At 56.8% G+C, this 21686-nt stretch overlaps 6 protein-coding genes across 7 annotated transcripts; 3 read left to right on the top strand and 3 right to left on the bottom strand.

Annotated features, from left to right (window-relative positions):
- Positions 1-1855: 1855 nt before the first annotated feature.
- Positions 1856-4915, top strand: PAOX (polyamine oxidase). The gene is made up of 7 exons (XM_030452792.1): positions 1856-2003; positions 2360-2852; positions 2937-3136; positions 3378-3633; positions 3947-4059; positions 4151-4308; positions 4753-4915. The coding sequence occupies exons 1-7, from the start codon at positions 1856-1858 to the stop codon at positions 4891-4893; spliced, it is 1509 nt and encodes a 502-aa protein (XP_030308652.1). The 3' UTR covers positions 4894-4915.
- Positions 4916-4922: 7 nt separating this feature from the next.
- On the bottom strand, positions 4923-5314 carry MMP24OS (MMP24 opposite strand). The gene has a single exon (XM_030452796.1). It carries the CDS (start codon positions 5268-5270, stop codon positions 5043-5045), a length of 228 nt encoding a protein of 75 aa, XP_030308656.1. The 5' UTR covers positions 5271-5314; the 3' UTR covers positions 4923-5042.
- Positions 5315-5379: 65 nt separating this feature from the next.
- MTG1 (mitochondrial ribosome associated GTPase 1) lies at positions 5380-8323 on the top strand. The gene is made up of 11 exons (XM_030452794.1): positions 5380-5515; positions 5589-5653; positions 5855-5959; positions 6046-6126; positions 6361-6417; positions 6608-6698; positions 6808-6869; positions 7092-7188; positions 7368-7449; positions 7582-7694; positions 7800-8323. Exons 1-11 carry the CDS (start codon positions 5386-5388, stop codon positions 7895-7897), a joined length of 981 nt encoding a protein of 326 aa, XP_030308654.1. The 5' UTR covers positions 5380-5385; the 3' UTR covers positions 7898-8323.
- A 1236-nt stretch (positions 8324-9559) lies between these two features.
- ECHS1 (enoyl-CoA hydratase, short chain 1) lies at positions 9560-11667 on the top strand. The gene is made up of 8 exons (XM_030452795.1): positions 9560-9687; positions 10225-10422; positions 10493-10620; positions 10724-10823; positions 10922-11026; positions 11104-11223; positions 11303-11370; positions 11461-11667. The coding sequence occupies exons 1-8, from the start codon at positions 9582-9584 to the stop codon at positions 11524-11526; spliced, it is 891 nt and encodes a 296-aa protein (XP_030308655.1). The 5' UTR covers positions 9560-9581; the 3' UTR covers positions 11527-11667.
- A 368-nt stretch (positions 11668-12035) lies between these two features.
- Positions 12036-13236, bottom strand: LOC115598532 (proline-rich acidic protein 1-like). The gene is made up of 4 exons (XM_030453389.1): positions 13142-13236; positions 12848-12926; positions 12700-12755; positions 12036-12395 (listed from the first exon to the last, which is right to left on the bottom strand). Exons 1-4 carry the CDS (start codon positions 13147-13149, stop codon positions 12134-12136), a joined length of 405 nt encoding a protein of 134 aa, XP_030309249.1. The 5' UTR covers positions 13150-13236; the 3' UTR covers positions 12036-12133.
- Positions 13237-15784: 2548 nt separating this feature from the next.
- On the bottom strand, positions 15785-21627 carry ZNF511 (zinc finger protein 511). 2 transcript variants are annotated; one of them, XM_030453388.1, is made up of 7 exons: positions 21450-21624; positions 21230-21303; positions 20161-20362; positions 19889-20013; positions 18818-19003; positions 17494-17565; positions 15785-16195 (listed from the first exon to the last, which is right to left on the bottom strand). In XM_030453388.1, exons 1-6 carry the CDS (start codon positions 21606-21608, stop codon positions 17496-17498), a joined length of 816 nt encoding a protein of 271 aa, XP_030309248.1. In that variant the 5' UTR covers positions 21609-21624; the 3' UTR covers positions 15785-16195; positions 17494-17495. The 2 variants fall into 2 exon arrangements, with proteins under 2 accessions (XP_030309248.1, XP_030309247.1); XM_030453387.1 differs by lacking the exon at positions 15785-16195 and having other exon boundaries at positions 16238-17565; positions 21450-21627.
- Positions 21628-21686: the final 59 nt, after the last annotated feature.

Consider the following 21686-nt stretch of genomic DNA (forward strand, 5'->3'; position numbering starts at 1 on the left):
CATAACAAGCATACGAAGAAATGAAATTTCTCAGGCTGGAGGAGTGTGTGTTGTTAAAGCAAAAATACCAAACCCATGCTACTCTCCAAATGAAAGTGAAGGCTTTAGCAGCCAGCATAGGAAAGTGTGCAAGTTTCACAGCACCCATCATTCACATCAAGCAGAGACTTGGTTTTAAGGCTCAGAGGGTGCAGAGCTCCTCACTTAATTTTTTCTCCATAAATTTTTTACTTTGGGTTTTGAATGATCTCAGGGATGGGCCTGTACTTCTAAGCTTTCACATGGCTGTTGTCAGTGCTGACCTCGTGGGGATGAGCCCCTGAGGCCTGGGGGGCTTGGGAAGGAGTAGGGCTGAACAGAGTGTCTTGGAGCAGACCCTGTCACATCCCAGGTCAGGAAAACCAAGAAGATTTGGACTGGAACTCCTCACTTTCCAATCTCCTTCTCAGAAAGGATCCTGGGTGCAGCCAGATTCAAATCCTTGTCTAGGTGACAAGACCCAGATGACAGTCCAAAGGAGATTTGGGCAGGACTCCCTTGCTCTCTCGTCTCCTTCTCAGAGAGGAGCCTATGTGCAGCTGGATCCAATCCTCCTCCCAGGCCTGGGTGTCCTGGGGAGGGTAACCACAAACAACAACAGCACAAGGGAAAATTTGACCATCTGATACCCCTTGATCAGATTAAGGTGACACTCAAGGTCTGTATTTGAACATAAGATTTAATTAGAACTATAGAAGGAATAAAATCTGGTACATTGATTATTATATAAGCTCAGGCAGCACAATCACAAAGGCTGATTATTTAGATCACAAAAGTCACAATACATGGATGTTAAAGCTGGGAAAAAAGTGTGGTTACCTAATGATTTTAGGGAAGAGAGAAATTGAGAGAGTAGAAGTTAAGAGATATAGATAACAGAAAATAACCAGTCCTGGACCCAGCCAGTGGGGGAGAGTTGGTGTCAAAGAAACACCCACTTCACTCCCCAATCCTTATCTCTACAGGGGTCCAGATGGGATGTGGGGGACCCTTCCTCCCCAGACATATGCCCAGGGAGGTGGAGGGTCTGCATCTGAATGTATTCAGGACTGGGCCCAGCCAAGCACTCCTCTGCATTCCAGGGCTGAGCGGCCTGAGGAAGGTCCCCAGAGGCAGCTGCATGGCTCAGCACTGACATCCCAGGAGCATCTGTCCTTCATCCCTGGGAGACAGTGGCCACAATTGCCCCACGAGGGCATTGTTATCTCAATCTACAGGATGCTGGCTGGTAGTTTTGTGATTAGTCCTTCATCCAAGAGGACAAAGCAGAGTTTCACTTCAACACCTTTCTATAATAAAATAAATTTCTATAATAAGATAAATAACATTTAATGGTGCTGAGGGACACAGTTTACTGGCGGCCTTGGCACTGCTGGGTTAACAGTCGGACTTGATGGTCTCACAGGTCTTTTCCAACTAAAACGATTTTGTGACCTGATTCGTGCCGACAACTGCTCAGCAATCACAGGAGCCCTGGTGAGCAGGTGCTGGCCCAGGGACCCGGTGCCAGCACTGGCATCTCTCCCCAGTGCTGCTGGGATGGTCCCGAGATGCTCACCCAGCGGCTCCTCGTGGGACACGGAGAAGAGACAGGAGGTGGAGAAGTTGTGCCCCTCACCCCAAGGAGAGGCCCCTTCCGCAACCGGGCTCCTCCCGCCCCACATCTGCGAACCCAGCGGGTTCCGAGCCCACCTCTCGAACCCATCGCTACCCCGGAAGAGAAGACTACGAGACCCCTCCCGCGGCTTCCTGAGTCGTGGGATGGGTCCTTGCGGGGCCGGGGCGGGGCCCTGTGGGACGGGACGGGCCCGGCACCATGGAGGGCGGCACTGGGCGAAGGGTGCTGGTGGTGGGCGCGGGGCTGGCGGGGCTGGGGGCTGCGCAGCGGCTCCGGGGCCACGGCTCCCTCCGCCTGCTGGAGGCATCGGCCCGCGCCGGCGGACGCGTCTGCACCCAGCCCTTCGGTACGGGGCTGGGCACGGGGGGAGAGGCGGCTGTCCCGGGGCGGGAGCTGCACGGCCCGACGGGGTGGGCAGTACCGGAGGGGCTGGGTGTGGGAGGTACGGCACCGGAGAAGGGCCTGGGGGTCCGAGAGGGGGTCACCGGGGCGAGAGCAGCCATGTGGGAGCTGCCTCCCGCCCTGGGGGGTTGTCCGGACCCGAGGGTGCGGCGGGACCCAAGCGGAGCCGGTCCCGGGTGGCACAGAGGGGGCTGGGCAGACAAGAGGCAGCCGGATTCTGCTGTGCTGGAGGGGGATGTGTGGGGGTCGTGGGGGGGCTCATGCCACATGTACACCTCGAGGTAACTCCCCTCCCCGCAGCGTCAGGGCTGGTGGAAATGGGAGCACACTGGATCCACGGCCCCTCGCCGGGGAACCCAATCTTCCGCCTGGCCACCGACTACGGGCTGCTGGGCCCAGAGGCAGCCCAGGAGGAGAACCAGCGGGCGGAGGTGGGAGGCCGCGCCCCGCTGCCCTCCGTCACCTACGGCAGCTCGGGAAGAGTGCTGGACCCTCAGGTGGTGAGCCAAGCCCGAGACCTCTTTGACAGTCTCCTGGCTTCCACGCACACCTCTTGGGGGGCCGGGAAGGTGCCGGCACCCAGCGTGGGTCAGTATTTACGGGCGGAGATCACCCGGAGGATCTCTGCGCTGGCGGGAGGCCAGGAGGAGGTCCAGCGGCTCCAGCTGGCTGTGCTCGCTGCCTGCTTCAAGCTGGAGTGTTGCATCTCTGGGACCCACAGCATGGATCTGGTGGCCCTGGAGCCCTTCAGGGAGTATGTGTCCCTGCCTGGCGTGGACTGCACTGTCCCAGGGTAAGCACGGGGCTCTGGAGGGGAAGGGGATGCAGCGGAGAGTTCTGGGGGACAGCCCATCCCCAGCGGTGCCTCCTCCTTCAGCGGCTACAGCAGCCTGCCCCAGCGCATGCTCTCGACTCTGCCCGAGGGCACAGTTCTGCTCAACAAGGAGGTGAAGAGCATCCAGTGGAGAGGGTCGTTCCGTGAGGAAGGGGATGATACCAGGGATTTCCCTGTCCAGGTGGAGTGCAAGGACGGAGACACCTTCCTTGCTGACCACGTCATCATCACCGTCCCACTGGGTGAAGACACCAACACCTTCCCTTGCCCTTGCCTGTCCCCTCTAACCAGCTGCTGTGGTTGGAGATGGACAAACAGAAGGCAGGGACTTGCCCAACCCCCTTCCCAGCCTCCCCTGTCCCACCCTCTCCCAGGTGGTGGGAGAGGGGAGCTGGAAAGAAAATGAGGCAGGAGAATATCTTGGACCCCATTTTGGAGCCCAGCAAACAGAGCTGCCTGATCTTCTGCCCAATCTGCCTGCAGGTTTCCTCAAGGAATGCCACCAGGACTTCTTCCACCCTCCCCTGCCCAAGAGGAAAGCAGAAGCCATTCACCACCTAGGTTTTGGCACCAACAACAAGATCTTCCTGGAGTTTGAGCAGCCTTTCTGGGAACCTCAGCAGCAGCTCCTCGAAGTGGTGTGGGAGGATGAGTCTCCTCTTGAGGAGCCCAGCACTGACCTGGAGGCCAACTGGTTTAAGAAGCTCGTTGGATTCGTGGTCCTTCAACCACCGGAGCAGTACGTGGCCAGGAGCATCAGCAAGGGGACATCTGGGGTGTTTGGAAGTCTGGGGTGTTTGGAAGTCTGGGGTGTTTTGGCATCTCCCAGGTAATGTCAAGGAACACCTCAGTCCCATCAGGAGCTCCAACACTTCTCTGAGTCACTGGTGTCCCACGACACAGCTGCAGTGACAGGGGAAGGGAGGTCATGGTGCTCAGTGAACAGTGTGAGGGCAGCAGGCAGCTCCCAGCCCCTGGTGGTTGGATGGGGTCATCTTAGAGGTCTTTTCCAACAATGAAAATTCTCTGATTCTGTATTTTTTCCTTTCCAGGCACGGGCACGTCCTCTGTGGCTTCATTGCAGGGAAGGAGTCGGAGTACATGGAGACTCTGAGTGACGGGGAGGTTCTCAGCACCATGACACGTGTCCTCCGCATGCTGACAGGTGCTGCCTCCCCTCCTTCCAGCACCCAGACTCCCACGGGGACACGTGGGCATCCAGCTTTCTGAATCCCACCCAAAATCTGCATCTGCAGGGAACCCCTGCCTGCCTGCTCCTAGGAGCATGCTGAGGTCCCAGTGGCACAGTGCTCCCTACACCCGGGGCTCCTACAGCTACGTGGCCGTCGGCAGCTCAGGAGATGACATTGACACCTTGGCTCAGCCCCTGCCTGAGGACACCAAGGACTCCAGGGTAACTTTGGCCCAGGGAATGGGGAGAGCAGGGCAGGGCAGGGCCTCTCAGGCATGGGGACAGACAGGGTTGGGAACACGACATGCCAAAGAGCACTGGGACGTGGCATTCCCCACTCCCACTCCATTCAGGGATCACCAGTGCTTGTGTCACCAACCAGCCCCCCTTGGCACTGAGCTCCATTGGGATGGGGGGAAAACCCACTTCTGTGACATTTGTAGACACATAGTTCCTTAAAACCACTTTCGGGGATCCTCATGGCATGGGGTGAGTCTCTAGGGAAGGGAAGGTGCCCACTCCTCATTCTTTACATGGCTGCAGAGTGGGTGTTGCATCTGTGGGACACCAAAGGGCACAAATTAGGCTGGTTTAGTATGACCCAGTGTCCCCACGAGGCTGGGGAAGCTGGCACACTCCCAGTGCTCACCTCCCACCTCGGCACAGCCTCTGCAGCTCCTCTTTGCTGGTGAGGCCACCCACCGCACCTTCTACTCCACCACCCATGGGGCCCTGTTGTCAGGCTGGAGAGAGGCTGAGCGGCTCAACAAGCTCTTCGAGGCTTCCAGTCCCATTCCTCAGCAGTGAGGCAGGAAAATAAAACCGTGCTTCACAGGTTGCAGCCAGTCAGCCTCTTTTATTGAGAAACCTCTCCGGCTGGGGGCTGTGGAGGCTTTTCTCTCTCCAGGGGAATGGATGCGGCTCCTCAGCTCGGGTCCGGAAAAGAGACTGTGGCGTTAGTACCAGTTGGTGCTGGCGATCAGGAAGCGGGTGTCATCCAAGGGGTTCTGCGCGGGGCCCGGCTGCGGGGCGGGCTGAGGGGCCGAGGGTGGCTGAGGGGTGGGTTGGGGACCTGACCCTGCGGCAGAGGGCACCCCGTGCTCCCCGGTGCCCGCCGTGCCGGTGGAACCCACCGTGGGGCTCCCCGGAGGCTTCACGGGTGCCGTAGGCCGCGGCTCCGCCATGGCGCTCAGGAGGCGACGGGAACGGCACTGAGGGCAGCCCCGCCCCTCCGCAGTGCGTCACTTCCGCCTGCGGCCCGTCGCGCTGGGTGTGACGCAAGGAAGAGGCGCCGCCGTCATGAGGAGGTGGGCGGGAGCGCTGCGGGCCGCGGCTGCCGGTCCCGGTCCGGTGTCTGGCGGGTTTCGGGAGCGTTTCGATTTCGGCGGCCGCGATGTGGCCTCCTGGTTCCCGGGGCACATGGCGAAAGGTGAGGAGTGGGAGCGGGGCGGGCTGACCGCCACCTCCCCCGCCGCCGCCGCTCACCGTGCGGTGTGTTGCAGGCCTGCGGCAGATGCGGGCCTCCCTGCGGCACGCCGACTGCCTCATCGAGGTGCACGACGCTCGCATATCCTCTGTCACGGCTTCTCGTGTCCCCCAGAAGCCGGCAGTGTGACCCCTGCATCGGTCCACTCCGACCCCGTCTCCCTCCAGACCTGTTCTCTCAGTCCCGTACCCCTTTCCAACTCCGCACCAGCTCCATCAATAGCCTTCCCTCCCCGGTACCTGCTCCCGTGCCAGCACAGTCACTGTCCTTAGCAGCACTCACATCCCGCTGTCGGGCCGTAACCCCATGCTGCGGGAAGTACTGGGCATCCGTCCACACATCCTGGTGTTCAACAAGATGGACCTGGCTGATCCCCACCGGCAGCCGGTGAGCACTGAGCAGGGATGGCTGGCTGGGGCCCCATGGGTCTTTGCAAGGCAGGTGCCAGCCATGCCTCTGCCTGTCTGTTTCAGGCTATCTTAGGGCACCTCAAGCAGCAGGGATGCTCGCATGTTGTCTTCACTGACTGTCAGCGTGATGTCAATGTCAAGAAGGTAACGGGTCAGCCCTATGCCCTACCCTTCTTGTTGCTGGCAGCTGCAGGCTGTGTGCTGATCTCCAAGCCCCTTGGAGAGGTGACAGTGGCTGGTGCAGAGCAATCTTCATTTCCAGCTTACCCAAGGCCCCCATTTTGTGCATCCTTCTGGCACAGGATCCTCTGAGCACACAGCTGCTGCCAGCCCAGGCATGGAGCCATAGTTACAGCCCTTGCCCATGTTTCTCTGCAGATTGTTCCTCTGGTTGCTAAGCTGGTGGAAAACAGCCCACGCTACCAAAGGAGCGAGGTGAGAGGTGGCATTGAGAAGGCCAGTGTGTATGCAGGGAGGCAGGGTGACCAGCTGGAGGGACAAGGCTGCTTGCACATGGGCCAGGAGCAGCAGTAAAGTCCAGCTTGCTGTGCTGTTGAGGTTGCCCGTTGCTCTCAGGATGGGTGTCCAGTAACCAGCTGCTCACTGCCCACATCCTCGTTTCCAGAACTCGGAGTACAACATCCTGGTGATTGGTGTGCCCAACGTGGGCAAGTCATCACTCATCAACTCCCTGCGGAGGCTCCACCTCAAAAAGGGTATTTGTCTGTGGTGCCTGGGCTCGGCAAGGAGCCACCAGTGCAGCCATGGAGCAGGCAGGGCAGAGCATCCCTTTCTTCTCTGACTGTGTCTCTCCTTTCTCCAAAGGGAAAGCCACTCCAGTTGGTGGTGAGCCAGGTGTCACCAAGGCAGTGCTGACCAAAATCCAGGTACTGTCAGACAGCTGGATGGGTGCTGGGCTCTGCCTCCCTCCATCCTCTCACAGCAGCTCTGGAAAACTTCCAGGCATGAAGAGCTGAGCTGACCTTAGGGGCTGCTTGGGTCCCCTTTCCAGGGAGACCTTAACGAAAGAGCTGAATGTCTCTCATTAGCCACATCTGTCAGAGTTCACAGTGCTACACATCCTGACAGCCCCACCTCCTCCACTGCAGGTCTGTGAGAAGCCTCTGATGTACATAGTGGACACACCAGGCGTGCTGCCACCGAAGCTGGGGGACGTGGAGACAGGCATGAAGCTGGCACTGTGCGGTGAGGCGGCAGTTCTGCCCTGGGGGCCTCCCCAGCAATGGCTTTGAGCCCTGCTGGGGCTGGTACCTGAGGCTGGGGTGGGAGTCAGCTGTTCACAGGCCCCCCCTCTGGCCAGTGCACACTGCCTGGGTGTCACAGGGATGGCTGGAGGAGTAGTTGGGCTTTATCCTCTTTTTCAGGAGCCATCCATGACCACCTGGTGGGGCAGGACGTCATGGCCGACTACCTCCTGTATACCCTCAACAAGCAGCAGCAGTTCGGGTGAGCCAGTGGGGAACCAGAGGGGGCCCTGGTTCACATCTGCTCTCTGTGGTCCTGAGGGGGTGGTGAAGCCTTCCCCAGAGAACTGGGGGGGAAGTGGTGCCAGCAGGTGGCCATCCACACCCTCCCCAGGTACGTGCAGCGTTACGGGCTGGCTGAGGCCTGCGATGACATCGGGCAGGTGCTGAGGAGCTTGGCCCTTGCCCAGCGCCAGGTGCAGAAGGTGAAGTTGCTGACAGGCACAGGTGAGCACTTGGGGGGGGAATTACTGCCACCCTGGGGTGCAAGGGCCAGGCTTTGGGGGACCCTGGGGTAGCTGTAGGTTCTGCTGACGCCTCTCCTGTCCCCAGGGAATGTCAATGTGACAGTGCCCAACTACACATCCGCTGCCCACAAGTTCCTGAGGGATTTCCGAACTGGGCTCCTGGGCAGGGTGACACTGGACTGAGACCTGTCCCATGAGGAGAAGGCACCACATGGACCCAGGAGGGCAGGGGATGGAGACAGGGATGTTCCCTGAAGACACCCCAGGACCCCATGGCACCTGGGGCTACCTTTGTGTGGAACTCCAGTATGTAATTAAAGCTGCTCTGAGGGGTGCCCCCCCTCTCAGCCTCCGGAGCTGGGGGTACAGGATCACCAGAGCAAGGGGAGCAGCTGTGCTGTGGTGGCTGCCCCAGGGTGTCCCTATGCAAGGCCATGCTTTGGGGCACAGCTACTTCTTCCAGTCGGGACAAAACCCTCATGGAACAGTTTTCTCACTGTGGTCTTGGCCCTGTCTGGCCCCTCTCTCCTGAAATAAAGCCACGGTGGGCAAGGGTGAGGGCTGTCCCAGGTCCCCATCCCCAACCCCACATCCAGGCACTCGGGTGTTCCATCCAACTTTATTACCGCCTCCTCCTTCTCCAGGCAGGGCGAGTCCCTCGTTCGGAGCAGCGGGGGCGGCGCAGGCCGGGGGGCTTCGGCGGGGTCCTGCCCAGTGGTGCGGTGGGCACATCCCCGGGAGGTGCTGCGGGTGGCCGGGGCGGCGGCGTGAGCCGCGATGGGCAGTCACGGACGGAGGAGCGCGGCCAGCGGGCAGAGCCAGCGTGCGGCCCAGCCCGGCGAGCCGTGGGACGGAGCGGAGGAAGTCCAGTTGCCGCCGTGGTATTCGCCGTTCGCCTCCGGCTCTCCGGCCAGCCGGACCCGGCTCAGCGCGGCTCCCGCCGCCGCCCCTGCCGCCGCCGCCGCGGCCACCCGCAGGGCCGCCCCGGACGAGCCGTATCGGGGCACCGCCGGCCTCACTCGGGCTCGGGCCGCCCCCCGGGCCGCCCCCCGAGCTGCTCCCCGGGCCCCGCCGCGCCCGCCCTTGCCTGCCGGCGTGTCGCAGAGGGCGGCGGTGAGCAGCAGCAGCGCCCAGCCGGCCGCCTCGCCCCGCCGCATCCCGCCGGACACCTGGGAGGCCTTCGGGGGGGGGGAGGCGGGGGGGAAAGACCGCGTCAGCGGCTGCTGCGGCTGTGCTACGCGTGTGTCACCCGTGGGTGCTTGGGTCGCGTATCGGTGTCAGTCATGCGGGAGCTGGGGCGCATCACGGGGCAGCCCATGCGGGGCACGCACACGCACACCGCCTCTCGCACCCCTGCCACGCTCACCCTGCAGCCAGGTACTGCAAACACGCAACGGGCACACCCGCGCCGTGACAGTCCCCGGGACCGCCTGTGCGTGACCGCGGGACGCGGGGCACACCCCCACCCCCTGGACACGCCGCACCTCCGGGGGTCGCGGGCCCCGGGTCTCCAATACCTCTCTCCGCTTCCTCCGCTGCTCCCGGGCAGCCGCAGCCGCCGCCGCCCCTCTCCCTCCCCGACGCGCGGGGTCGCGCGCGTTGCGTTACGCGCGGGGGGAGAAGGGAGGTGGCATCACGGCGCCCACGCGGGGACGCCCATGGCGGGGCGCGGCTGGAGGGGACAGCGCCCACCCCACGGTACCGCTGAGGACCCCCGGGGCTCCTCCTGCTCCACCAGGGGCGGGGCCTCCCCATCCCGGCCCATGGGGACGGTGGGCGGTGGGGCCCCCTGGGCCAATGGGCGCGGGGTGGGGCCGTGGCGGGGAACGGGGCGGGGTGAGGCCTGACCATTCCGCCGCGTTCCGCCATGGCTGCCGTGCTGCGCGGTGTCCTGCGCCCAGGAGCCGCCCGTCGCCGCCTGCTGCTCCCGTCGCCGCTCCGCCCCCTCCCCGGGGCGCGGTGCTGCAGCGCCGGTGAGGGGAAACGGGGGGCGGCAGCGCTGGTGAACTGACACGGGGAGGGCGGGGGGGTCTTTATGGGAGGCGCGGGGCAGCTGCGGCAAGACACGGCCCGTGTAGGGCACCGCACTTCGGGCTGCCAGCACCGGGCATCGGAGCCTTGCGGCAGTCTCGGGTCCTGACACCGGGTACCAGGTTCTCCGCCCTGTATGGGCACTGCGTGCCAAGGGCTCGGCACCGAGCCCCGGTGCCAGCACCAGACATGTCCTCAGCACTTAGCACGTGGGGCCCAAGACCGTGCTCCGGGGCCACGCTCCGGGGCCCAGCACCGCGCAGCGGCTGGCGCTGAGTGGTCTCTGGGCTGCCCTTCCGCTGGCCGCATGGCAACCGGAGTTCCTCGGCAGCTCCGGTCCCTGGCCCCGGAGTTGACGTCGCCGGTGACTGCTGTCACTCGCCCGCCACCCTGAAGGTCATCTTAAAATACCGCTCGCTGCCTGTGCCCGGGCTTCTCCGGACTGCCGGGAGCCGGAGGCTAACGGGGCTGTTGGGCAGGGGCCCCGTTCCAGTACCTGGCGGTGCAGAAGACGGGGGCGCGGCAGAGCGTGGGGGTGATCCGGCTGGAGCGGCCGCAGGCGCTGAACGCCCTCTGTGAGGGGCTGATGAAGGAGCTGGGGCAGGCGCTGGAGACCCTGGAGAATGACCCGCAGGTGGGCGCCATTGTCATCACCGGCAGCCAAAAAGCCTTTGCAGGTACGGCAAGGCACCCCTCGCCCTGGGTTTTGTGGGGAGCTACGGTTTCCTACTCTGCTTCCATTCGTAGCTGGAGCGGACATCAAGGAGATGCAGAATAAAAACTTCCAAGAGTGCTACAGTAGCAATTTCCTCGCTGGCTGGGACAAGGTTTCCACCGTCCGCAAACCCATCATTGCTGCCGTCAACGGCTATGCCGTGAGTGCCCCCCACCCCTCCCTTCCTGCAACCCACAGTTCACCCTGACCCCCCAGCTCTATCCTAGCACCTCCTGACCCTCTTCGTTCCTCCCTGGTCCCAGCTGGGTGGTGGGTGTGAGCTGGCCATGATGTGTGACATCATCTATGCTGGGGAGAAAGCACAGTTCGGGCAACCCGAAATCCTGCTGGGGACCATCCCAGGTGAGTGAGGGGGGACCTGCGAAAGGGGACCATTTTGGCTGCAGCGTGGACACCCAAGTATCCCTCTCAGGACCTTTCCCTTCCCTAAATGGCTCCAGGTGCTGGAGGCACTCAGAGGCTGACCAGGGCAGTGGGCAAGTCTCTGGCAATGGAGATGATCCTCACTGGGGACCGGATTTCAGCAACAGAGGCAAAGGAGGCAGGTAGGGGTGTGGGCCAGACCTGGAAGCAAGGGGGTCCTGTGGGGAGCCACCCCACCACCTCCCACTGTCCGTCCTAGGCCTTGTCAGCAAGGTCTTCCCTGTGGAGAAGCTGCTGGATGCAGCCATCGCCTGTGCTGAGAAGATTGCCAGTAACTCCAAGCTGGTGGCTGCCATGGCCAAGGAGTCGGTCAATGCTGGTAGGGATTGGGGAGCCCCTCCTAGGGGGGGCTGTGGGGCCCAGCAGTTGTGACCCCCTAACTTCTCCCTTGCCATCAGCCTTTGAGACAACGTTGGCAGAGGGCACCAAGACAGAGAAGCGCCTTTTCTATGCCACCTTTGCCACAGTGAGTAAGGGGGTTGGCCCCATAGTTGGGGGGAGGGAGGCAGCAGGTCTTCCAGAGCTCCCTAGAGCCTCCCCTCTCTGTTCCTCTCAGGATGACCGCAAGGAGGGGATGACAGCATTCGTGGAGAAGCGCAAGGCAAACTTCACTGACAGCTGAGGCCAGGGAGGTGCCAGTGCCTGTGCCTGTGGCTGCCCCATGTTCCCACAGAGGGGATCTGTGACCCCAGGGGGTGAGACAAGCAGCAGCAGGGACCACTTTTACTATTGCTATTAAAGGTTTTTTCTGGCATTGTTGGGAGCTGGGACCTCCTTGCTGTGGAGTCCCCTCCATGCTGGGAAATGTTGGGGTACACTGAAATCCCTCCTACTCCATCATGCTGCTTTCCAGTGCTGGACTGGCCAAGAGCAGCCTCATGGTGCACCAGGTCCAGGTGTTCCCAGGGGAGGGGACAGCCTGCCACTTCTTGTGTGCAACACAGAAGTGATGAGTTTGCCCAGCCTCAGCCACACCTGAGGTTAGGGTGATTGCCTGAGTCATCCACCCTGAGGCATCATCCTTGCCCTGCATGGGATCTCAAGATGAGCCCAAGGGTGATCTGGGGGCCCTGCAATTAGTGATGGGTTTCTGGCAGCAAGGAGGAGCTCACCAGGTCCTGGAGGGGAGAATGGGTTTACTCAAGAGTTGGGAGGGAGAAACAGATAAGCCTCCTCAGGAACCATGGGGGGGGGCAGCTCCCACCCCTCATTTCACAGCTGAAGTCTGCTCAGCTGTGGTAGACATGGTCACGGTCCTCCTCTGGGCTGCTCTGCACCTCTAGAGATAGCATCCAACGTGGCCCATGCACACCAGCTTCCATGCCATCGTCCTGGGGGTGGTAGAGGTGGTCACGGTCCTCCTCTGGTCCTTCCTGGACTTGAGGGCTCCATTGAGCCCGGGTGCTGCTGGAGAAGACCTTTACACCTGGTTCCATCTTGTTGGTCACCTCACCTTCCTCTTTCAGTTCCACAGCTTGTACACCCAGGGCACTGTCAGGGGGGAACAAAAACAGCAAGTAAAGATCAAGGTGCCTAAGGGTTACCCACTAGGGTGCTGGGACCCTGTCAAGACCTCAGTCCCCTGGAGGCTGCAAATAGGGTCCTGAAGAACAAATGGGCTTATTTAGCTGCTTATCCCACTAACAGGCCAGAGGCATCTAGGACATGGTGCCACAGCAGGGAGCCACTTAATTTGGGGAACCCCTCTTCCACAAGGCAACAAGGGAAACTGATTCCCCCCTGAAATGCTTTTATGTATGTTGTTTTTTACAAGCCAGATGCAGGTGCCTCTTACTTTTCTTTGTTGGAATGCTGCTCCATGGCCATGACCTTCCCGATGTCACTGGGAGCCTGTGGGGAGAGGGGGATGGCAGGGGTGGCCCAGACGGTGCGTGGGCCTCTCTGTGCCTGCTTCTCAGGGAGGGACAGTGGGGAGGGCTCACCTGGGTGCCCCTGGCTGTGGGCAGGAGGAGAGCAGCACCCAGCAGGACCACGATGCCGCAGAACCAGGTGGCTGGCAGGCTGGTGGTGAGATGGTAGAGGAGCTGTGTTGATACCGTGCTGCCTGTTGCCTGTCTGCACCCTGCACTCACAGCTTCTGCCTGTACCCACAGCACCAATGTCCATCTGCCTGCACCCTGCTGCTCGCACCATCCGCCCGAAGCTCCTGCCGGTGCCTGCCTGCACACCTCCAAGTCCCTCCTGCCCCATGCCCCCGTTCTCCCGCAGGTTCTCACCGCTCCATGGCTGCTGCTCCCCCGAGCTCCACGCCCTGTCCCGCACTTTGCCCGCTAGCGGGTGCGGCCACCTCCTGGGCGGTGTAGGGTCAAGGTGTTGGTGCTGCTGAGGTAAACGGGACATAGGATTAACCCCATCGTGCACCGTGTGTGTGTGTATGTAGGGGAGGTTGATCCCCTGAGCACCCCACAATCCTTATGCCCTGAGATGTGCACCCTGCACACAGCAGCTCCCCCGTCCCCAAACTGGAGAGGAAAGTGATCGTCGGCGTTTGCCTTGGAATGGCAACCAAACGCCCACTGAGGTGTTGACATAAGGCGGGAGGAGGTGATACATCCTCAGAGCTGACATCCACAGGGGCTTGCTGTGTTATTGGAGCACAACCGGGCTTTTGTTAGCAGAGGATGTTGGAAGGAAGACGAGGCGGCTTTAGCTCAAAGAAGGGTTTGGAGAAACTTTGAAGATCATCCAGTCCAAGCTAGACCAACCAGGTAGCTCAAAGCCCGGCCCAAGCTGGCCTTGAACTGAGGGGAAGCACATCTGCCCTCTGAAATCTGCCTGCCATGGGGCAGTGGCTGCCAACACGCCTGGGCTGAAGCCCTCTCCAAGGAGATGGATTGTCCCCAGAGAGGGCTGGAGGGAGATAAGGCAAGCAGAGGGGGAAGGGGCAAGTAATGCCCACACCCTGCAGGCAGAGCCTTTCCCAAATTGGTCAGCACCCAGCAGTGACACAACCACACCAAGTCAGTTTTAATAAACCTAGCAGGGGAGGAGCCTCCTCTTAGCACGTACTCTTAGCACGTACTCTTAGGCCATACTCCTGGATTTGGGAGTTCTCCTGGTTGTACTGCAAAGCTTGGAACCCTCTTGCAACTCCAAAAATGGCACTGCAGAGCCAGCAGGTCCATGTCCGCTTGCTAACGCATGATCTCTGTGGGGGATGCACTCTGGTTCCTATACCTGAAATGCCTCCTGTGAGGATGGGGAGTCCCTGGAAGCTTCGCAGCAAGGTGGTGGCCTCTGGTGTGGAGCTGCTCTCTCTTGCTCTGTGAAGAGAACACTCTTCTGCCTTCTCTGCTGATGCAGGTACCAATGACTTGCTCCTGCCGTGGGGCTGAGCTCCCCCAGGTCAGCTGCAGACCTTCCCCTTGCTGATGCCACATATGTGCACGATTGTGCTGTCTGCACTGTGCACATTTGCAGTGCATACACATGCTCTGCACTGTGCTGTACTTTCACTGTGCCTGTGCTGTGTGCCCCGTGTTTGCACACGTTCATGTGCGTGCATGTGCAGCTGCATGCCATGCACATGTATCACACTCCTGTGCATCTTGGGCCATGTGCATGTCTGCCTGCAAAAGCCTGTATCTGCTGTGCATGCTTTTACACACGCTCAGGGTGTGTTCATGTGTGTGTGCTCCCTGAGTCCTGCTTTGTGCTGGCATTTGCTCACACATGGTTGGTTGCTCAGGTGTGCATAGGTGTACCTCTGTCTGACCAGTGTGTGTCCAGCTGGACACTGATGGGCAACTCCATCTACTCCTGCCTGCACAAACAAGCAAGGGGTTGGAAAATCTTTCTTATGACAAATGCCACAAGGGAAAAACAAGGATTTTTGAAAGCCACCAGCTGGGAAAGACTTGCCCGTGGACTCTGGCACAAGTCAGTAACCACGCAGAGAGCTCCTCATAAGCTGAGGCTGCAATGGCAATTTTATTTTTTACTAGCAAAGATAAACAATCAGAGACCTGGAGTCCAAGGCAAAGGAAGGGATTTCCATGTGCAAACTCTCTCCAGGAGATCAGGCTGGGCTGCTACTGCCTCCAGAACCATGGGGCCTGCCTCACATTGCCAGTGATTCCAGTGGGGGAAATAACTGGGACTATTGGGTGTGTACTGGTGTGCACTAGGGGGGGGTGGGTGCAGGGATGGGGCTCCACAAGACAGCTCATTGGGGTGTCTTGTGCCCTGGCCAGCTGCTTCCCTCCCTCTCTCCCTCCTCCTGCCCCTCTGAGCTGGCAGCTGGCACTCCCCCATGCCCACAGTGCCTGGAGCTGCCTGCTCTCCTTCCAGCAGCCATCCTGCCCTGAGAGTTTGCCAGCCAGAGACAGCTCTTGCTGGAGGCTGAGGAGCAAAGGACTCAGGCCAGATAAGCCAGCTCAGTTTCCAACAGATGGAAGCATTTCAAAAACCCCATGGAAATCTATGTCTCTGTCAGTATCATTCCCTGCTCTTATGTGCAAGGATTATTTCAAAGCTCTTTTTATCCCTTGTTTCAGAAAGGGGCAAAGGAAAGAAAACAATTATAGATTCTAAATTTCTTGGATAAACAACATTCCAGCAACCTCTTTATGTCCCTTTATGGGCAACTCTGAAGTGTCAAAGTTCAGCATCCTGTTGAGACCTGGCAGCAGCATGCTAAGCCTGGCTCTGTGTTTCTACTCAATCTTTTCTCCTGGCAGGATGAGAGTAAAAAGGGAAAGATGAGGAACAATTGCCTCCATCTCAACCAGATTTTGGGGTTGTCTGGAACAAAGGGAAGCTCGCTCTTCACACCTGCCTCTGTCTATGCTTCAAAACACCATTTACATTCTCCACAAAGCAATTCAGTAAAAATTCCTTTTATTTATTCACCTAACTGGAAGCCACTCTATTTTAAGTTCCTATGGAAGTGAGCTGCAAGGCACCCCTGTGCTCTTCCTGGCTTGGTCAAACCTTTTGCATGGACCAAGGAGCAGAGCAGACTTCAGAGAGATGGAGAAGGTCAGAATTAGGGACCAACACTTTTTTTCTGTTTTCTTTTTGTCTGTGGTTACAGCTTCCATACAGCAAGAACATTTTGTCTTGGAATTTATTGAATCTATTTGTTCCCCCCAAAAGCATAAAAAATAAATCTGCATAGTCTCAGCTCCAGCAGCATTTCACCTCTCACCTCCATGTTGCAGCACTCTGCTGCAGGCTGGGACACTTTCTGTGAGCAGCTGCTGTGGAGCTTAACCTGCCCCATGCCTGCTTGCTGTCCCAGGGGCTTTCTCTGCAGCTTTTTGAGAGCACTGCAAGAATGAAACAAATAAATTCACCTCAACAGCACTGTCACTGTTAACTCAGCATTCTTTATTAGGAGCATTGGGAACGGAAGGGAGATTTCTCCACCCTGTGTGGTTCTTAAGACAAAAGCTTTAGGTGGTTTATATTACACAAGGGAATTATTTTCCAGAAACTGATTAACATGAAATATCTGTTCATTAACAAATGGTTACATCATACTGAGGACTATGGTGCAGTCTCTGTTGGCATCTGGCAGTCTCTCTGGTGGTCGTTTACTTCCCCTGGTAGTCTCCCAGTCTTTGTCACTGTGTCTGCTAGTTAAACTCAATCTTTACACATGCTCAGTCCATCCTTTGTCCTCACTGTCCTTACATACCTGAGACCTGATCTGTCCAGATGTTACTTTCCTTATCAGTCCCATTCCAAGGGACTGTGGTCCAAGTCTGCCTCCTTATTTATCCATTATACATCTTTGGCAACTACAAAGGGATTTAGGCTCAACAGCTTACACTGCCCAGAACCGGTGTCTTCTGCTCGTGTGATTACACTTCCTCACCTTCTACACACCTCCCTACCATCAGTTAAGTTATATATTCTAATTAGGGCCATAACTCAAAGCACGTTTCCAATCATACAAAAAGCCTGGCTAGGCAATATTTGTGTTTAGCAGAGGGGCCTTTCAAGAAAATGAAAAAAATTTAACTGATCCTCAGGATTTTGATTCTTCACTGAACAAGCAGGGCTGGCAGAGAAGAGTAACACTCTGCAGGAAGAGGAAACAGTGTGTCCTGTTCCGTAGTAACCCTGCTGCCATTTCTGACAGCCATTCCTTGCAGGTTTTCTACAAAGTCTGTGAAATGCCCAGAGCTGCCTGGAGTTCAGAACAGCATTTGCCATTTCCATGCTCAGGCAAGACAGAACCTTCTATCTGGAAAGTCACTGCTGGCCAGTACAGTCCTGGCACTTATGACACACAAAACCTCACAGCACACAGGCAGGAGAATTTATCCTTTGATTTCAGTGGGGATCAGAAAAGAGACTGTGTCTCAAGAAGGGTAAACATAAGCACAGTCAGCTCTGAAATGCTGCCAAAGGGAGGTGATAGAGGGAAAGGGACTCAGCAAAGCACCTCCCAAGGCACTGATGTGTAACAAACTGCTGCTGCACAGTCCCTGTTTTCACCCTTTGCCTTCCCTCACATGCAGCTGTGGATATCCCTGCTTGGCCATGGTAGCATCACTCATCCCTGTGGGTGGCAGTGGCTGATGCACCCTCATCTCTCACACACGTCTGGTGCACTGACCTTCAGACTTTCTTCCTTGGTCCCTTAAATCCTCGGGTGGCACCCTGTCCAAAGCAAATTGTGGATGGGATCCTGGAAAGGGAGACATGCACAAATCAGCAACCCACCCCTCATAGGACCACCAGGACACTTCATGCTTTGTGTAGCATTTCAGGCTCTTAGAGTGGTATTGGAGGAGCAGGACATTGGAATCAGCAAAGCAATTTAAAAAACTGGTGAAACAATGGTCTGCTTTCCTATTTATTCTGCACATTCCCTTCATGTTCTGGAGGCTTCTCCTCTCTTTACAGCTGGGTGTAAGGTGTTACAAAACAGAACATGCCACCAGGCAGTTGCAGTGGTTTGCTGTGGGAGCACAAAGTTGTGAAGAGCAGAACAGACTTTCAAGCACCCCAGTGAATCCAAGGGATGGTGTATTTCTGGTTTATAAACTGTTATGCTGGACAAAGCAGTGAATTTTAAAATGTCTCCTGCTTAAGTATCTTGTCAGACAAACCATTACATGCAAAAGCAGATCCAACCAGCTGTACTACAGCATGAACACTGTCAAGAGTCTCCAAGTCACTGTAAGCCCTGATCAGTGACATTCCCCTTGTTTCACTGAGGCAGAGTGGAATGCTGATGCCAGAAAAGGTAAGAGGGAGCTGAGGACAGAAGTGGCTTTCCCTAGGCAGTGCAGTCTTGGGCTCATCATGCTGCTTCCTGACCGCCAACATATCAGAGAGGTGGCAAAATCAAGCTGCATGAATCCCTTTGTTAACTCAAATAGGTAAGACTGTGTTAACCTTTATGATGACAGATTATTGCAATTATGAGTAAAATAACACTGCTCTCTGTGCTGGGATTTTTTGTAAAGATTTTATGTAAAAAAAAAAAAGTAAATGGCAAAACCCAAGGTTCAGAGCAGGATGTGCCCCTGCTTTATTTGTGCCTTGTCCTGTGACTACATGGGAGCACAGACAGTGAAACACACCAGCTCAGCTCAGCAAGGATGGGTAAGGGTTACAAAGGTGGAACAAAACTTTTTTCAGTCTTTTCAGGACAGAGTTCTTCTCTGCAGAGAACTGTGCTGTTCTGCATTACCCTGAGAAGAGACCATGAAAACTGGCTGACATGACTTCCATGGCATACACACACCCCATCCTTCCTTAACCTTTCATCTTTTAAAAATGGCTTTTAAAACAGAGGTGGAAACCCTGCCTCTTTTATCTTCAACACAGAAACACCCTGAGCTATGCTGCCCTAAGCACTGCACAATACAATTAAGATGACACAGTCCCAGTCCCAGTCCCAGAAGCTTTTGCCCATGGAGGGCAACACAGACCTGGATTTATAGAGTCGTTTCTCTGGCACTGAGGAGCCAGGGCTGGCTGCAGGCTGAGGGATCTCCATGTTTTCACTGGGCCCTACTTCCATGGGATCCACTTGGAACTGCTCTGATGTCTCCACAGTCACATCCATTGGCACACTGTCACCCTGCTTCATGGGAGAGCTCACGTCCTTGGGGCCACTGCAGAAAAAATTTTACACCCTTTCTCAGCAGCTGCCAAATAAGCCCAGAGTGAAGGAACTGAAAGGTACTTCATGAGGGAACAGGAGAGTTACTGTATGGAGGCACAGGGCTGTGGTTGTGCAAAGCCCCAGAGCAGCCCAGGGGCTGCTGGAGAGCTGTGTGACAAAGAGAAGATCCCACTAGCCTGAGTATTCAGGGATGCTGCATTACAGTACACAGCTTTGTCCCCAAACTCTTTCTTCAGTCCATAAAGTGTAACTCACTCAACAGGCTCAGAGGGATGGTCTACAGGGTTCACACCAGTCCATACAAGCAAGCTTTAAAAGACTTCACAGCCCCAGAGCTCTGTCCCTTCAGGCACCCAACCCAGGGCCACACCACCCTGGCCAGGCAAGACATTTTCTCTCCATCCCATCACCCAAGTCTGTGAGGTGTTAAACAAGATCAATTCTTCGCCTTCTGGTGAGGAAAACACTTGAAATGAGTGGCCAGTTGAGAAAGCCATTCACGAAACTTAGAAAACTTTCCTTTGTTCTACTCGTGCTTCTGGGTAGTGGGAATATTGCAAAGGTTCAAAGCAGGAAACATGCACATAGAGACATGGACAGACACTGGGGCTTTGTGTTTGCACTTGAGATGGCATGAAAGGAGCAGAGCCTGGAGCCAGAGGGGGAGAGAAAAAAGGAACATTTCAACATTTAGATGAAGTAAAAGAAAGACTTGTCACAGAAAGACTTACAAGTTTACCTGTACACATTTCTGAGCCTCTTAGGCTATAGACTTATTTGCTTATTCTGGAAAGGGAGTGTAACAGCAGAGAAGCAAAACATCACCTCTATAGGGCAGAAAACCAGTTGTGTGCTGTGGCAGCCCTGCAGTTACCTTTTCACTTTCTTTGGTTTATCAAACCGGAAGTTGGCAGGGTAAAGGTGAACGGTGATCAAGTGATCCTTTCTGTCCTTGCTGCTCTTGAACTTCTCTGTGCAGCCTTCTACCAAACACTTGTACTGATTGGCAAGGGGAAAAAAAAAATAAATAAAAGGACATGATTGGAAAAGGGCAAGTGTCATTAGCTGTGGACTCAGATGCCCTCCCCAGACAATCAGTATCTAAAGGTGCCAGCCCATGAGTAAAGGGCTGGCCACACAACTCACCATGTTCTGCTTCTCAGCCATTATCTGGAAGAGGGAGTCATGCCACTCCAAGATGTGAATATCCAAGAGATGCCCTGAAGGGAAGGAGCGCTTGCAGTAGGAGCAGACATTCCTGTGCAGTGTGTTGTAGTGGTGCTCAAAGCCCTCCAGTGTGTCAAACACCTGGCAGCACCCAGAGATGTGACAACTGAATTCGGACACCCTGCAGGGAAATTACAACATCCACAATTAAAAGTACATTAGAGCCTTAATTTAAGCTGCATTTATACCTCTAGGTGACTACATTTACTTGTGGCATTTTTTTGTGAAGAATACTTAAATGAAATGAAAGATTACAGAACAGAGATTACGATGGTACCAGCAGCTGGAAACTTATTTTCTGTTCCAGCTTGACCATCCCATATGTTATTGTCTTCTGAAGTGGTGCTTTGATTAAGAACAAACACCAAGAAGCAATGTGAGAAATAAGCTTAAATTCGCAGCTGTGGATTAAAATTTTGTGCCAATGCTGTTTAGCAAGCACCTAAAGGATAACCTCACACAGTCCTCAAAGTATTTTTACTCAATTTTATACAGGTGAGTAAAGTTTTAAAGAAAGATGAAGATTCTACTCCAGGCTCAGCCTTCCTAATTGGGGGCGTCTGCACCACACTGTTTTGGCTGGGTACACAACACTTGAATTCCCTTGTTTGGCTGCAATCCCAATTTCTGGACATCTTACAGATGCCTCATCTGCTAAGGGGAACTCTTGGTGAAATGACATCACCTCCAGCAAGCAAAAGAAGTCTGTATTTAGACAGACAGCTGGCTGGAGCATAAAGTAAGGACTTTGAGCCTTTTCAGCAGGACGCTGAGGTTTACAAACTAAATCCCTGCATTTTCCTTCCCAAACTGTTTTGCCATTCATCTGTGTTTTCTTCTTTTTCACTTATTTCTTCTCCTTGGACTGTAAAGTCCATGGCTGGGAGGCACAGCCCCACAGTGTTCATGCCACACACGGATCCGGACACACGGACCCACCGGCTGCCACGGCCAAGTCGGGACGGCGTGCGGGCCCTACTCCACTTACTTGGGTCTCTCGGCCACCTCGGACACGCCGGCGAGGACCCCCTGTAGGTAGAGGTGCCTGTGGACGTCCCCATCCTAGGAGAGAAGAGAGGCGGTGGGCAGGCAGGCCCGACTCCGCAGCCCCAACCCTCCGTCTCCATGGAGACGAGACGGGCCGGGGGACAGCCCGCCCGCTGCTTCCCACAGACCCGGAGGGAGAGGCTGTCCCAGCAGCCCCTCACCTCAAGCAACGGGTGGTGGAGACCGAGACGGAGGCGGCGAGGGGCGAAGGCGAAGGGCGGGGCCACCGAGACCGGGACCGAGACCAAGGCTGGGGGAGCCGGGAGCTGGGCCGACTCCTCCCGTAAGTAGCGGTGCAGCCCCGGCGGCAGCGGCAGCATCCCAGGGGCGGGGCACGGGCACTGCGCATGCGCGGGGCGGCAAGGCGGGAGTGGTGAATGGCAGTGCGCATGCGTAGG

This window comes from Calypte anna, chromosome 6 (genome assembly GCF_003957555.1).
Source record: "Calypte anna isolate BGI_N300 chromosome 6, bCalAnn1_v1.p, whole genome shotgun sequence".
In the NCBI taxonomy this organism is placed as follows: domain Eukaryota; kingdom Metazoa; phylum Chordata; class Aves; order Apodiformes; family Trochilidae; genus Calypte; species Calypte anna.

Excerpts from the sequence above, each read along its gene's own strand:
- PAOX (XM_030452792.1), top strand. The coding sequence starts at position 1,856 with ATGGAGGGCGGCACTGGGCGAAGGGTGCTGGTGGTGGGCGCGGGGCTG. Across the intron at positions 3,137-3,377 it reads CATCATCACCGTCCCACTGG|GTTTCCTCAAGGAATGCCAC; the intron begins GTGAAGACACCA and ends ATCTGCCTGCAG. Across the intron at positions 4,309-4,752 it reads AGGACACCAAGGACTCCAGG|CCTCTGCAGCTCCTCTTTGC; the intron begins GTAACTTTGGCC and ends ACCTCGGCACAG.
- MMP24OS (XM_030452796.1), bottom strand. The coding sequence starts at position 5,270 with ATGGCGGAGCCGCGGCCTACGGCACCCGTGAAGCCTCCGGGGAGCCCC.
- MTG1 (XM_030452794.1), top strand. The coding sequence starts at position 5,386 with ATGAGGAGGTGGGCGGGAGCGCTGCGGGCCGCGGCTGCCGGTCCCGGT. Across the intron at positions 5,654-5,854 it reads TCGAGGTGCACGACGCTCGC|ATCCCGCTGTCGGGCCGTAA; the intron begins ATATCCTCTGTC and ends AGCAGCACTCAC. Across the intron at positions 6,418-6,607 it reads CACGCTACCAAAGGAGCGAG|AACTCGGAGTACAACATCCT; the intron begins GTGAGAGGTGGC and ends CCTCGTTTCCAG.
- ECHS1 (XM_030452795.1), top strand. The coding sequence starts at position 9,582 with ATGGCTGCCGTGCTGCGCGGTGTCCTGCGCCCAGGAGCCGCCCGTCGC. Across the intron at positions 9,688-10,224 it reads GGCGCGGTGCTGCAGCGCCG|GGGCCCCGTTCCAGTACCTG; the intron begins GTGAGGGGAAAC and ends GCTGTTGGGCAG. Across the intron at positions 10,423-10,492 it reads CAGCCAAAAAGCCTTTGCAG|CTGGAGCGGACATCAAGGAG; the intron begins GTACGGCAAGGC and ends TTCCATTCGTAG.
- LOC115598532 (XM_030453389.1), bottom strand. Across the intron at positions 12,756-12,847 it reads CCACAGCCAGGGGCACCCAG|GCTCCCAGTGACATCGGGAA; the intron begins GTGAGCCCTCCC and ends CTCTCCCCACAG. Across the intron at positions 12,396-12,699 it reads CAGCATTCCAACAAAGAAAA|TGCCCTGGGTGTACAAGCTG; the intron begins GTAAGAGGCACC and ends CCCCCCTGACAG.
- ZNF511 (XM_030453388.1), bottom strand. The coding sequence starts at position 21,608 with ATGCTGCCGCTGCCGCCGGGGCTGCACCGCTACTTACGGGAGGAGTCG. Across the intron at positions 21,304-21,449 it reads TCCACCACCCGTTGCTTGAG|GATGGGGACGTCCACAGGCA; the intron begins GTGAGGGGCTGC and ends CTTCTCTCCTAG. Across the intron at positions 17,566-18,817 it reads AAACGACTCTATAAATCCAG|GATCCCATCCACAATTTGCT; the intron begins GTCTGTGTTGCC and ends CTCCCTTTCCAG.